Below are 16,593 nucleotides of genomic sequence, written 5' to 3'. Positions count from 1 at the left end.
ATCTTATGAGAGGTCAGATAAAAGAAATACATGTGTAGAAATATCTGAAAAGCATTTAATATCCTTTTTCAAATAGAATATTTACTATACTCACTGTATAAAGTCTAAAGATATGAAGAAGCAAATAAAAAATTCTTAACAGTTCCAACCACTGTTAATGTTTACATATATTCCCTTCCAGTATTTGCGTCTTGTGCGTATGCAGCTTACTACAATCCTATGCATAGGCGTGTATTTCTACATTTATATAGAGGAGATTACACTGAATACAAATCTTTACATCCCGCTTTTTTGCACAGCATTATATATGAGCTTTTCTGACATTATTTTTAAAAAGGGACCCTTCATAAACATTGCTTTATTTGCTCTAGGATTCTATTTGGGGATTATGTTCTAATTTATTTAACTAACCCTCTGCAAGGGCATCAGTCCATCTGTCATTCATTAAAAATATTCGCTGATTACAAAAAAGGAAAAAGCAAAAAAACTCTGGGAAAAATAGACTAAAAATCTATCTAATGAAATAGTAAATTATTCACATTTATTGTGTAAGAATATTTCTAGTTTATAAAACTTTAAAAGCACTTTGAAAGCGCTCTCTCTCTCTCTCTCTCTCTATATATATATATGTTGAGTTTGCTATAATTATTAGCCAGTTGACACCAAAGACTACAGCTAAATTTGCAGTTCAGAAGCTAGATACAGGGCTTCCCTGGTGGCGCAGTGGTTGAGAGTTCGCCTGCTGATGCAGGGGACATGGGTTCGTGCCCCGGTCCAGGAGGATCCCACATGCCGCGGAGCGGCTGGGCCCGTGAGCCATGGCCGCTGAACCTGCGCGTCCGGAGCCTGTGCTCCGCAACGGGAGAGGCCACAACAGTGAGAGGCCTGCGTACCGCAAAAAAAAAAAAAAAGAAGCTAGACACACTCGTTAGCTGTCTTGCCTCAGTAATCAATACTTTGTTTTCAGTCACTAACCATTTCACCATCTGTGACATTGATCCTTTTCTGGGATTCTCTAGTTCTGGAGAAATATCTGAAAAGTATCAGCACGTTGGACAAGCAAGATTCATTAAGAACAACTTTAATAAGTGATCAGATCCATCCTATTAGACATGATCTTCACTTATTCAAGAAACAAAAGTTAGCAACTTTATCTTAAATTCAAAACAAGCAGCCAAACAAATAAGATGTCAATCAGACAGGCAGACAATTAATCATGACTTATGCAACTGGTAAGCCTGATATATTGTGCTCCTGAATATTCAATGAAAAACAACAGCCATTCAGAGACTAAGGAAGCCTAATGCCAGCCAAATGACGATTAAACCTTAACCAAGGGTTCTCTTCTTGCATCCCATCTCTACCACTTCTTAGCCACGTATCTTTGGATTATGTTACCTAACCTCTCTGTGCCTCGTCGTCTTCATCTGTAAAATGGGAAAATCTGTCTGTGTTTACTGAAAATTTTAAATAAATGAAAATAAATTAAATATTTACAACAGGGCCTGGTCCAGAATGAGTATTTACTGAGTAAAGTGTACATATATATGTGTGTGTGTATATATATATATATATATATACACACACACACACACATATGTATATATATATATACACATATATATACACATCTCATACATAGTTAGCAACTAGCAGTTAGCAGTTAGAAAGCAAACACTTTTTACTCTTCCTTATAATATTAGCTTTTAAATACTGTTAATTATCCACTGCCAAATTTCTATCTAGTAATGTTAGATTTTCAATCATTTAATTTCTATAATTTGAAAAGTTTAGAGATGTCTTCCCTGTTCTCTGTTTCTTCCTTCCAGTTCAGCACACCTTTTCTATTACACTGTTTTCATTTTCCTGAAAATAAAATAAATATGTAATAAGCTATCATATAATTATATATATACACACACCACACACACACACACAAAACCGGCAAATTGAAAGCAAGATGAATTATACTAAAATTATTTGTATTTCAACAAATAATGTTTGGGCATATATTGACATAAAGAAGTAGTCAGATGTTTGCATCTATATGTAGAATCACTGTGAATATGACAGCCAAGGATGTAGACTGTTACATGTATCATTGATACCAGTACAAAACGTGACACCTTTGTCTGTGATGTGATCTGAGCAAAATAAATTACATTCTTACCTCCTTTCACAAGGCAGTTGCATAGTAAGAATTACTATGGAAAACAGAACTAGTTTCTAAGCTCAAATAATTACATTTGTTTAACCACATGAGTTCTCAATGGGATATCTGAATTTTTTTCATTTGGGAGAACCACCCTAAGGACTGCAGGACATACAGCATCTCAGGTTTCTACCCACAAAGTACTAGCAGCAACGCTACTTCGGTAATTACAACAACCAAATGCCTCAACAGAATTCTGAAGTCTGCCGAAGAGCAGTGATTCTCATTTTTTTATTTGTTATTGCTAGCCCCAAGCAGCCTTTTAGACACTTTTATCCCAATGGTATTCCTCAAAGCACAGATGCACTGTGCTTTGCACATATAAAAGTACAATTTTTTTCACCCCACATGATCAAATTTTCTCCCTTTTGAGGGTGAAATCTTCCCCAAAGAGAATGTCTGTCCTCAGAGGACTGGACCACCCTCATCAAGAGCCATAGTTTGTGCTGGGAAAGAACAGTTCCCGGTGCCAGACCTGTGTCAGGCCTGCCCACTGGGGTCCTCTGATCAGTAACACATTCCCAGGTCTGGGGCTGCGGGCACCTGCAGGTCCTCTGAGACAGCACTAAATAGAGAAATATGAGTTGCTGTCAGTTTGTATATGTATATAACCAGAGTGGTTCTATAAAAGTGTTAGATCATTTCACTCTTCAGCTCAAACTCCTCCAGTGACTTCCCGTTCCATTTAGATTAAAATCTCAAACCCTTACATTGGTCTGTAAGGGGCCTACGTGATCTGTTCCCCCACTTCAACTTCCTCCTGACCTCTGGGCACACCAACTTCTGGGCTTGCTCGTGAGGACAAGCCCAGCATACTCTTAATAACAAAAGCTTTGCATTTACTCTGCCTTCTCTTTGGAACACTCTTCCCTCTGATAGGAGCAGAGCTCACTTACTTCTTTCAGGTCTCTTAACTTGTTCAGTGAGTGACTATATACTGATTAAATATATATTTTGAAAGCACAGGTGATTAGGCACATTCTGGCATGTACGTGTTAGCTTATGAGGACTGCCAGAATACTTCAAATTACGTATAAACTGAAAATGACCACATATCTAGCACTCCGTAAAACTTGCCTTAAAAACAGCAAGATTGCTTTTTATAGGAAAAACATCTGACGCTTTCAGGTTGACAAGAGAGCATGGCTCCTTGCACTGAGCATAAATGAAAGGTGTTTCATATTTTTCCACCTGTAGACATTTTCATTTTCTCTTTACATAACACTACATGAACATGACTATGAAACACACTGACATTGTCTTTTATTCTTAAAATTGTGACAGACGTTTTACAGATGTTTTCCAAGCATGATCAAAACATGACATTAAAGACCCGAGTTGCTGATTCACTCACACAAGATTCTTGTGTAGCCGAACAGAACTTAGAATACTTAGGTTTATTAGGTGCACATTTACTCATGGTTTTATACTTAATTACTTATTCAGAAAAGCTTGCTGTGTGTGGATCAGTTCTCCAAGCTATGTCACCAAATGTAAATTTACCTCAAAATACAGTAAATATGAGTTCTCAGCCAAACTATTAAATTAGAAAAACATTTCAACCAGTTATAGTAAATTCAAGAGTTTGCATTATTTCCTAGACATAAAAGACAAAATATATTTTTTTAACATCTTTATTGGAGTATAATTGCTTTATAAGGGTGTGTTACTGTCTGCTGTATAACAAAGTGAATCAGCTATACTTATACATATATCCCCATATCCCCTCCCTCTTGCATCTCCCTCCCACCCTCCCTATCCCACCCCTCTAGGTGGTCACAAAGCACCAAGATGATCTCCCTGTGCTATGCGGCTGCTTCCCACTAGCTATCTATTTTACATTTGGTAGTGTATATATGTCCATGCCACTCTCTCACTTCATCCCAGCTTACACTTCCCCCTCCCCGTGTCCTCAAGTCTACTCTCTATGTCTATGTCTTTATTCCCGCCCTGCCCCTAGGTTCTTCAGACTATTTTTTTTTTTCGTTTTAGTTTCCATATATATGCGTTAGCATACGCCATTTGTTTTTCTCTTTCTGACTTACTTTACTCTGTATGACAGTCTCTAGGTCCATCCACCTCACTACAAATAACTCAATTTCGTTTCTTCTTATGGTTGAGTAATATTCCATTGTATATATGTGCCACATCTTCTTTATCCATTCATCTGTCGATGGACACTTAGGTTGCTTCCAAGTCCTGGCTATTGTAAATAGAGCTGCAATGAACAGTGTGGTACATGACTCTTTTTGAATTATGGTTTTCTCAGGGTATATGCCCAGTAGTGGGATTGCTGGGTCATATGGTAGTTCTAGTTTTAGTTTTTTAAGGAACGTCCATACTGTTCTCCATAGTGGTTGTATCAATTTACATTCCCACCAACAGTGCAAGAGGGTTCCCTTTTCTCCACACCCTCTCCAGCATTTGTCGTTTCTAGACTTTTTGATGATGGCCATTCTGACCGGTGTGAGGTGATACCTCATTGTAGTTTTGATTTGCATTTCTCTAATGATTCATGATGTTCAGCATCCTTTCATGTGTTTGCTGGTAATCTGTGTATCTTCTTTGGAGAAATGTCTATTTAGGTCTTGCCCATTTTTGGATTGGATTGTTTGGTTTTTTTGATATTGAGCTGCATGAGCTGCTTGTATATTTTGTAGATTAACCTTTTGTCAGTTGCTTCGTTTGCAAATATTTTCTCCCATTCTGAGGGCTGAAAAGACGAAATCTTGAAATATTTTTCCAAGTTCTTCTATCAGCTTCCTGAGTCTCTCTATAAGAAATACACCCATGACAGTACCCCCTGCACCCACACGATTGCACATTTGGCAAATGGTGATATCAGGGGAACATATGTTCTAATTGCATTATTTCTGGCAGCAATCTGACAAAAATTTTATGTGAATCCCCAAAACTACCCTCACATTTCATGTCTTTTCTATGTGAAAAGATTTTTTACTTCCCTTCCCCTCAATATATTAAACATTTGCACTTCTACGTTGAAGGCTTCACTTTACAGCTCTTAAAACAATCTTTCATAATAAGAATAAAATTCAGTTGTGTTTTTCCATCTAAGTATTAATAACATTAGTATTTAAAGATAAGAACTTGATTTTATAGCATTTATATTAGAACGACATTATGTCATTTCATATAATGTGGGTTTCCTACTGGGAAATATGTGCATTCTAAATAGTATATATTATAAAGAATTTTTTTTTCAAATAAGTGTACTGTATTGGAGGGAGACATAAAGGCATTTAAAAAAAAATCAGTATTAGAATTTTGGCTAGTTGGCTAATTTGTGTTTAAATGTGTTACTGGATGGGTTTTATTAAGTAAGTCAATGAGTTGGTAAACATAATTCTAAGATAGCCTCACAGTTTTCCCTAAGTTTTATGGGCCTGTTCATCTTATAATAAATAATTTAATTTTGGAAATACAATTTGACAAAAGGAGAAGAAATAGTGCCATCAAAAATGACCACCTGGGCTTCCCTGGAGGTGCAGTGGTTGAGAGTCTGCCTGCATCCCGCGCACCACAAAAAAAGACGACCTGCTGAATAATTACTAACTCCTTAACAGAGTGCAGATTAAAAGCAGAGGAAACATATATACAACCATATTTATATTTGAGATAACAAACAAAATCCAAGATGGGTAGGTTCCCCAAGCTTACTGGTTGACTGTGGAATGTTTGCCTTTTCCCTGTTTTCCTTCCCCCTTTGCCCTCTTTCCTCCCTCCCTCCCTACCTTCCTTCTTTCCTTCCTTCCTTCCTCCCTCCCTCTCTCTCTCTCTCTTCCTTCCTTTCTTTCTTTCTTTCTTTCTTCCTTCCTTCCTTTTCTTTCTTTCTTTCTTTCTTTCTTTCTTTCTTTCTTTCTTTCTTTCTTTCTTTCTTTCTTTCTTTCTTTCTTTCTTTCTCTCCCTCCCTCCTTCCCTCCCTCCCTCTCTCTCTCTCTCTCTTTCAAGATCAGTCTCTAAAATGTGTTGCTAAATTGGGTTTTAATATGAAGACTCTACAGTTACCTAAAATTTAAAGACTGAAAGGTGTAAGAAATGATGTTTAGGCTTCTACACTGCTGACTAAAGCACTTAACATTTTCTGAGAGTAGATATTAAAAATATGAATTGGGTCTGCTTTCTTCATCATAAGAAGTGTTTAATAATAGAGGAAGAAAAATTAAGTCCTTTGGTAAATGCTTAATATGGGATACATGGTTTTAGACAATGAAGAGGAATACACAGGGTCCCTTAAGCTTTGAAGCATTATATTAAGCTCCTGAAAGAATTTAAATGACTTTGAATACTCACACACATCCAATGTGAATTTGTAAACTCAAGTGTGGGCCCATCATGAATCAATGATCAGTGAAGTCAGTATACTTCTTGATCAACAATGTCAGAAAAGGGGGGGGGGCGATAAATATGGGCACTCTGCAAATAAAACCAAGTGATCTTCAATAATTTCTAGCACATAAAATGAAAACATATTATATAGCCGTAAAAATAAAGTGAATTCTTGACAAAGACAGAGTATTTGAATTTCTCTAATTTCCTTTAAGATTTAATCCTGGCATCATTTATGGGTATCTTAAGTTCTCTTTCAAGTAACTTTTCAGAGAGAAATAATCATAGTTATACTTGGATGTTTTATATGTATATTGTATCATATAGATGTATATATACATAATATTTATATAAATGTGCCTGTGCATGAATGTGTACACATGTATAGGACATATTGTTTAACTGATTTCTAAATTTTATCTGTTAAACACATTTGACTCTTTTTTTTTACAATTATTTGATATGATATATGACCTATTGTTCATTCTGTCTTTAATTTTTGAGGGTATAAATCTCAAAATACAAGATAATTTCCTTTCTCAGCATTTATCACAATACCTTATAAATTTATAATAGAATCAAAAAAATAAGCATAAATAAGATTAGATTTGTGGTTTGATTTGAATTTTTAATGTTTTCAGTCTGGAGAGAAATTCTTATTGCGTTAAAATATATTTCCCGGTTTTTTGTCTTTAAAGGTTGCCAACATATTTCTTGGTATTGTAGACCATAATAGACACGTATCAGTGTTCCTTCATTGCCATTGTTACGTTTTCTCACTGCATACAATGATCTGGGCTCTGTACCAACCAAGTAATATGCACTCAGGAAAGAGATTTCTTTCTGTTGGTGGTATTACAGAGAAGTATGAGCAATAAACCGAAAAAAAAAAAAAAAGCCATTTTTCAGGGGAAGAAAAATTTACTATTAATAATCTCAACAGCAGTAATAATAATTATTACAACCACCACAATCAGAATCCCAATGTCTGAACATTTGGGTACCAAAACTTTCTGGTCAGTGTGGTAAATCTTCACAATTTGTGGGAAAAATTATAGTTTTCTCCACTTAACAAATAAAAACAGAGACCCAGAGAGATTATGTCAGTTCTCACAACATATATGTAGGGTGAAAGATTGGATTTGGATCTTGGTATGTCTGTCTCCAGGGTGCCTGCTCTTATCGACTCCATATGATATAATGATTTTGAAACGTATTGGAGACTTCTTAACTGTTTTTTCCAAAATTAAATTTGGGGTGGACGGCCTGTAGAGTATGCATTACTTTTCACGGGGAAATGATTTTGATGATTATTTTCATGATGGCTTCATTTATCAAAGAAGAAATTTCCTTAGCAGTGACTGATGCAATTTCTGGCAGAGCTCATGACCTTCTTGCCCGTAAACTTTGTTCAGGTTACAATGCACTCTATGATATTTAACCATTAAATGGTTCAAGTTAATGAGCTGCGAAAATATCTTCAAATTATCACTCATTCACTCTCAGTCCACTTCTCAACTGTACAGTCTTACATCACAAAAAAACCCCATTCCTTCCCTCTGTCTCTGTTTCTCTCTGATTAGAAAAAGTAGGAAGGCTAGAAATTTTAATACTAATAGTTATGTGGATTCTTTTCTTCATGGTAACAATGAGAGATGAACCAAGACTGTGCTACTTTGAGCCTGCTCAGCGTTTTCTTACATTACTTAAACACACCAAACTGACATAGAGTGAGAAAATCTTAATGGTGGGAATGTTAAACAGATTCATAGAAGAGAATGTGGCAACTTTGGCGTGTATCTTGGACAAGTTAGAGCAGTGATACATTCATTACCACATTTCCATGGGCCCACTCTTCTACTTCATTAAACTGTCCAAAACTAACTGGGCTCTAGCACACAAAACAATTTTAACACTTCTGTGACCTAAGATCAATTTCAAATGGCAAATAATAGGTAGTTTCTAAGAAGGACTAGTAAATAGTAAAATTCTGAACTTGTCTCTTTTTCAAAATAGCAAGCTTTCAAAGACATTATATTCTTCAGTGGCTTTACTCTAGCCTTGGGCTAAATTTTTATGAGTTTAAATTCCTAGTTTTAAAATCAAAGTCAATCGGAAAATAGTAGTCAACTGACAGAAAAAAGCGACATAGCCAAATTTGTTGGCTCACATCTGTACCATAAAATGAAATAAATAAAATCTTATAGCCTCCCTTTCTTTCAGTGTCCTTTAAATTTATGAATAAATTTGTTAGAACCAAAACATTATATTTGAAATCATTATAGAAGAGACAGTTAAAATCATTGTGCTGGAATAATTTAGAGTCATTTCTCTGTAGGAAAAGCTGGGATGAATGCTGGACTTACCAAAACTGAGGTTACAGATATTGATCCCATTCCTCCTCTTGAATTACATACATTTTTATAATATCTGTACACATTTAATTTCTATCATCTTTATCAAAATGGAATCAAAGTTGCTGTTTCTTTAATTATTTTGAAATTCTGCTTCTGTAGAATCTTAACCTTTCAATATGGAATGGTTTGAGAAAGGATTACCTGGGAAATTGCTTTTCTATTCATGTGTGTGACAGCTGAGTTCAGCTGTTTTCTTAACCATCTATGGAACAGCTGAGTGCTTTCTCCTGGTTCCTAGATTTGAGACCAAGGGAACTGGAAGCAACAAAGTTACTTTGGAATGTATATGATTCAGGAATTGGCTTTCTCTTCGTTTGCTACAGCTTTAAGTTATTGACCTTTGTGACACATATATACGCAAAGTCATCTTCTATAACTCTTGTCCTCCCTAACTATGAGTGTATAAATTAGCATAACTATATTCACCATAATTACAGGCTCAGTGCAATACAAACACAAATTAGGCAAGCTCCAAATTGATGTTTCAGTCTTACAAAACTTAAGCAACTGTAAAATCCTTATCTGTTCCCTGGTGTTTATGTTTATCCTCGGACAACAGGCCTAGCAATCTGGAGAAAAGGAATGAAACAAAGTTGCTTTTATGTCCTAGTTCTAGAATTCCTTGGGAGTAGAGAAAATGATTAGGTGTCAGCCAATAAAGGCAGCTCATATTCTGCTATCGGTTAAACCTGGTTTTCTGAACAATCAAGTATTGACCGGATGGGAAGGGACAAGGGAAGAATGGGCCTATGCTGTTGAATAATTATTTAACTGTTTACAAAACATATCCTTACCATAACCATTTAATAAAACTAGAATACAATAAAATTATTTGTCCTTTAAAACTATTATTTTAATAAATGTTAAATGGCTTCAGCTCAAATGTGTCTTGCAGTAACAGAGTAACAAAATAGATATATGTGGTCAAATTTATTTTATTTCAGTTCTTCTCTTGCTATAACTATTAAAAAGTCTCTCTGTGCCTTTCTTATATTAAGAAATGACAGTTTAAATATTATAAATATTCTTCATCACTTTGAGTTGAATGGAAAGTACCTGAATTTTCCCTCTAAAATTATGGTCATTTATTTCAGCTATAATTTATAAAGAATTAGTGATAGAGAACACATTAGTTCTTCCAAGAATATCACACCACAAATGATTGTAGACATGCAACACTATACCGTTCTCCATTAAAAGAAATGCTGTGCACTTTCCAGAGTTTCATTATGACATGTTGTATATCTTCAAAGTATCATGATAAAAAGATAATCCTCTTGAGTTCCATGAACTTTACTAATGTGATGCATGCGATCTCCACCCTCTGACTGTATATGGTAACTCAGATGGTTGCAGAAAGGAAAACTTCCTCTGCAAGGGAATACTGTCAGCTGTATGTTATGACATCTGGTTCTGTCTCTTTATCATCAAGGAAGCACATTATACTCTTTCTCTGATAGGGCCCAATCATCTCTGGGCTGCTCACTGGCAAATTCTATCAGTTTCTCATGTTTCCAGATGTCTGTATTGTACTGTCAGCTTCAGGCTGTGTTTTAGTGTATCTTCAATACTAATCTTTCCCTGAGGGTAACTCACTACTTGTATTTTAACTCACCATAAACCTATTGATTTTTGATGTGAAACTTATGTGATCAACATTGCAAGAGTATCTTCTCATTGGCTACAAAAAAAAAGAAACAAGAAATACTAAAAACTCTTTCTTCAGTAACTTTACGTTGTGGATTAAAGTTATATACTGTTTTAACTTACTGAACATGGTTATTTCTTTACAAGAGGTATTTCTCAACAATTCATAAAATGAATTGTTGAGAAAGAGAAGAGATAAAGAATAAACAGTGAAACTTTTTTTTTTTAAAGCGTATTTAAATGTCTCATAGCTTTACAAAACTAGTACTTTGAAAGAAGAGTTAAAAACTGTTTTGCAGCAATAAGCTCTTGGGGGATTGTGTCAATAAAGTGGTGAAGATGAAACATAAAATTGGAGAAAGAGCAATAGTAGCTAAGCTTTTTGTAAAGATTTAAAATTTAAGTAATTTCAGGGCATCTCTGAAGGGCTCTGCCCTCAGTAATTCTAATATTTCAAACGTTTTCTACAAGAAACACTTGACCTGTGGCCAGTGACCGAAGTAAAGAAACAAATGTTAAAAATAACTGTAGAGGGCTTCCCTGGTGGCGTAGTGGTTGAGAGTCCGCCTGCCGATGCAGGGGACACGGGTTCGTGCCCCGGTCCGGGAGGATCCCACGTGCCGCGGAGCGGCTGGGCCCCGTGAGCCATGGCCGCTGAGCCTGCACGTCCTGAGCCTGTGCTCCGCAACGGGAGAGGCCCGCGTACCACATAAAAACAAAAAACAAAAAACAAAAAAACAAAAAAAAAAACCTGTAGAAAGTTCATTTAAAAATGTTGTGATGGGAGGTTAAAAATAACATATCAAGATAAGAAATGCACTCAGGGAGGGATTTTTTTTCCCCAGAGGGTAGAAGTTTTGGCAATCTTAAAGGGATTCTGTAAACTAGAGACATTTTTTTCTTTATAAAAAATACCTTCTAAATTAATCCAAAGCATCAGATCTATATATATATATATATATGCGCTATGTCTATGATCTAGTCTTTTCATTGGATGATATGGCTGCCTTAAAAAAAAAGTATTATTTTTATCTTTAAAAAATCGAGAAAAGTCTCAATAAGTATTTTTAAAAAATAGAGATCATATATAATCACACTATCTAATGAAAACTCTTAATTTGGGGCATTTCCTTTAATTTAATTTCTTTTCATACATTAGTCAATCAATATATACTCATTGAATAAATGTATTTCCTAGATCCTTTACTAAAGTCAAGGGAAAAAACAGTAATAAGAGAGTCAGAGTTCTTGCCTCCTTGGAGTTTATATTCTATTGGTGGCGAAATAAATATACAAAAATAGATATGAGATAAAGTTAGATAACAAGAAGTGCTATAAAACACAGGACTAGATAACTGAAAATTATATGGCATGCAGTTCTTTTTTATCTAAGAAGGACCTTATGGGTTCCTTTTTTGAGTCATATAATGTATATAAATGTGTACAGGCTCTTTTCACCAAATGTTTCATTTTAAGCATTACCTATGTTGCTGTTTTTTAAAACTTACTTTTATGTTTGAAAATGATTAATTTCACAGGATCTACTCTACTTACTTACCTTTCTTTCTATATTTACATTTTTATATATAGTTGCAATAACTAATACTTTGATGGATAACTTTGTACATCAATACTTTTTGTCAAAGAATAAGGTCATATTCAATAATTTTACATATTCCACAGAACTCACTTAAATGATATACTATTTAAGCAAACAATCATTGAGTTTTTACGTGTCAAGAATTCTACTAAATGCTGAAAACGGTACAAAGAGTCTCTTCCTTGAGTTCATGATTTCAAGAAATAGACAAAATTATAAGCAGATGTAAAAAGTTGGATAAATGCTAAAATAAATGATCAAATTCTAGTTACTGAAAAAAATGAAAGCAACGGAAACACTTAAGGGCAATAAAATCTCTTAAAGAACATACGCAATCCATTTTGAAGTAGAAGATTGTCTTTAATGATCTCTGTAGTCTATTTCTGCTTTTAGAAGTCCATGAATAGAAAGTGACCAAAAATAAAAAGATTAATAAAGTCTCTGATATTGGCAACAAAGAATATAAACTTCCTTCGACATGAAGATCCATGCCAAAATCTGACTTAACATTCTTTGAAAATTAGAAACCCTGAGATTTCTTACCTTGACTTTTATCATTGTCTTTTAAAGTTTAATATAGAACTCTCAATTAGTTAGGAAATTGAATATCCCTCTAAATATATTCACAAATTCCCCCAGTGGATGCATAGCTTTCTGTCACAATTTACTCATTGTTGGGAGTCAATTGATCTGTAACCCAACAGGAATTCTCTTAGTTGAGAAATTCTCAGTGAATTTCTTCAGCTCTTCTCACACAAACTCTTCAACGCAAGGGTATGCTTGGATCACTCAATTTTGTGTTTCCCTGAGGTTTATTTGAAAAGTCAAAGGTTGAAGTACAAGGGTTTAAGATGTTGAATTGCCCCCCCTTACCCTGTTGTTTTGGGCACTGAAGATCACCACAGTAATCATAATACAGGAAATTACAGTTCAGTCACCTCTTGAGAGGTCAAATAATTTAAAAACAGAAAACTGTGTCCCTACATTAGGACAATTGGTTTATCAAATTCCACCCATTTTCCCCAACCCATTCCCCATCCCCAATTTTTTCCAAGCATTATTTCCTTAAAAATAATTTTTTGAAAGTCTGGATGTATCTTGCTAATGTTCTTCTAAAGATATTTATTTATATCCAGACAAAACAAAGACTTCTGGAGTGCCTACATGAAAAAGTAACATCTTGAATATTCTCAAACAGATTCATTTGGAGGCTATTGTTTAAGAACAGACCCAAAGCTGACTCAGCAACTGGGATTTCCCACAGTCAGACTGTACTCTGAGGGAGCTTCGGGTTATGGAAAGAACACTGAATTAGAAGTCTAAACACGGATTATAGAGCTGTCTGTAACTTAACTGGGTGAATGTTCTGGAGCAAGTCATTTAACTTTTTAGTATATCAGTTTCCTCTTCTTTAAATGCAAGTAGTCGTATCTATCCTTGCTAATGATGAAATTATTGTACATACATTTTCATATAATGGACATGAAAATATTATAAACTTACAAGGCTACATAAGCAAAAATTATAACAAATATTTTGGGCTAGAGTGACTAGATTTAAGTCCAAAGTGTGGAGTGAAACTGAGGACTCTGGGACTTTGGGTATGAATGAATTGCTCCTTATATTCTCCAGTAGGGATGCGAAACTTAGATTTCCTGGTTCCACTTTAGAACAGAGAGGGAGAACATCAAGACAATCTTCAGGTCCAGAGAAGAAATGGTCAGTAAAAACTATCACTTGTTATTTGTGGAAAGTGTAAATATCAGATGTATATGTATGCCTTTTCTGAATCATGAGAAGGAAAAAAAAAGAGATTAAAGGAAAAAGAAAGGAGAAAGAGGAAGGAAGATAAAATGCCAGTAATAATCGATTACTGAGAAATTCAACTGGAAGCTGAGCAAATTAAATCTATAACTTTTCCAGTTTATCAGGCCTACAGTCCCTATTGATCTATCCATCAGAGCACTCCATGTCAGTGAAACAAAACTGTAAATAGGCCAAAGGCATGATTAAAGCAAAAGTCATAAGCTTAGCAATTAGCTCTAAGGTTACTTGAACCTTCTGAATTGTATTATAGTTCCAGTAAAATAGGGTCATTGGTATGCCTCCTCTGAGCATTCAACGACATTTTGAAAGAAACATTGCCCTTCTCCAAGCAGATTCCTTGGTCCATTTCTATATTCTATTTTTGAAGAGAGATATAGAGAAGAGGAATGCATCTACTTCTAACTTGGAGAAAAGGAATATAGCTACATGTAAGCTTTCTACACACACACACACACACACACACACACACGGGACCCTTCCACCTATAGTGGTCTATGGGAGGATAAAAGGGAGAAAAGACAGTGGCTAGATCTGGCCAATTAGCTCAGAGGGAAACAAATGTCAAATCAATTCTTTCTCCTGTAATAATATCAGAAACAGCTTCAGTTCTAAAACTAAAATAGTAGTTTAAATACTATATGCCTTACATATATAAACACATTTAGTAGTGAAATTGGAGGTCTTGCATTTCCATAGGGAGAGAATAAAGAAGTTAATGACTCTAAAGAGTAATATATTTATCAACCTGCAATTCCCCGGTTGTAAAGCATAGACTCTTAAGTTATTCAAATCAGAGTGCCTATGACATTTGCTATTTCTAAGTTTCCTTTCTTGATACCCTCAGAACAAAATGCTTAGATGTAAAAAATTGTATTACATAGCTAGCATTTGAATATCAACAAATGTGAGTAACATATCTGAGCTTTATGTAGAAGAGCTAATGTTCACTTACATATGTAGCCTTTACCAAACTCAGGAATTGTAAGAGTTAACTAGAGAAGCCAAGCAAAAGTCTCGCAATGGAATCCAGAACAATATTGCAGATGTATGGTGCCTACAGAAGGTTGAGCTCATTTATTCTGCATGCATATTTAATGTGTAAAATTATTTTTAAGTCTTAAAACCACGTCTTGGAAATGCTGTGAACTGCAAAACTAGGCGGACCCGATGTATTCCTAAATAGAAAGAAGAAAGAAAGAAATGCACCAAGAGTAAAAATTCCTGGTTACTCACGATTCTTTTCCCCTCTCCACCTTGATCCAGCTTTCATTCTGCCTGAGACACCCACAGGAGAAGTTATTTCTGCCATCAAGACCAGCAGCATCAGTAACAGCACAGCCATGCCAGGTAAAAATAACCTCTGTGGAGAGTCCTGTCACAGACGAACCTGAAGGCTTTTCCTGGGAGTAGAAAACCCTGGAGCCAATCCTGTCATTTTATTCAGCAGAAATGCAAAAAGGCTATTTTTCCCATAAATTTTAAAAAAGCAGGTATGTTCTCATCAGGATTTCCATTTGAATTATACAGGGAATGTTAACAAAAATTAGAAGGGATGTTACACCTTCCTCTATACATAAGCAAAACGTCAGGAAAGATGAGCTGACAATTTTCTCTGGTCTTTTCTGCAGCTACCAGTTCCTAACCTGCACCTGCCAACTCTCACTTGTTCCAAATGTTTGTCAACAATTTTCATAACACAGTAACAGGAAAAAGCTGAGATTTCAGCATTTTCCCACCTACCCATCCTGTACCACAGATTACAGTACTTGACGAATCTGAATATTTAATTTTGGCACTGCAAACACACCTCATTTCAAACAGAGGTAGTTGTTAAGGAAAGGAAAAAAAACCCTGCTTGTTCTCAAAGCTCTGTCTAATGTCTTGGAGAAGGGATTTGATGTATATATAAATATCTGCTGCTAAGACATGACAAAAATACCTCTGAAAAGGGGGAGTGGTAAACAATTATCTTTCCTCCTTAGCTCTTACTATGTAAATTATATATTCAAAGACTAATGTGAAAAGACAATCTGCCAAAAATATCCCAAACCCATGAAACAGGCAAATGTAATGTACATGGCACATGGACATTGCACACTCATCAGCATTGCATCATAAACACTTGTTTCTTTCTAAATACATGTTGGTATATTCCATCTCTCCTGTTTCCGGCAGAAGGATTCTTATCAACTCGTGAGCTGAGCAGACATTTTGGCAAATTAGACTTCTCTGTTTTACAATTAAGTCTATTTCCCATAGGCAAATTGCAATGTTGTCGTGATTATTTTGGAACTACACTGTACCCATGTGACGTGCTCCCTTTTGCTTTGGGACAAAATTTATTTTTCTAATAATAAAATGAATGTTATGCTTCTAAGAGCATTAGAGAACAATAATATACATACATTTATTTTAACAAGCATATAAATCTATTTTAGGATGCTGCTAAACACATAATAATATTCTACAACCTGACCTAATTCTACAGTTAAATAGTTCACACAGCTGCCAAAACATATTTCTAAAACACATACCTGAGAATG

At 35.2% G+C, this 16,593-nt stretch overlaps 1 protein-coding gene across 1 annotated transcript in view; it reads right to left on the bottom strand.

Annotated features, from left to right (window-relative positions):
* ROBO1 (roundabout guidance receptor 1) overlaps positions 1 to 15,392 on the bottom strand; it is a gene marked incomplete at its 5' end in the record, with an annotated part of 773,404 nt that extends 758,012 nt beyond the window's left edge. Inside the window, 1 exon segment of the mRNA XM_082655117.1 lies at positions 15,284 to 15,392. Coding sequence (XP_082511243.1) covers positions 15,284 to 15,392 — 109 coding nt within the window.
* Positions 15,393 to 16,593: the final 1,201 nt, after the last annotated feature.

Source organism: Grampus griseus (genome assembly GCF_964374135.1).
Source record: "Grampus griseus genome assembly, chromosome: 5".
NCBI classification, from domain to species: Eukaryota; Metazoa; Chordata; class Mammalia; order Artiodactyla; family Delphinidae; genus Grampus; species Grampus griseus.
This window is presented reverse-complemented; position numbering and strand designations above follow the sequence as displayed.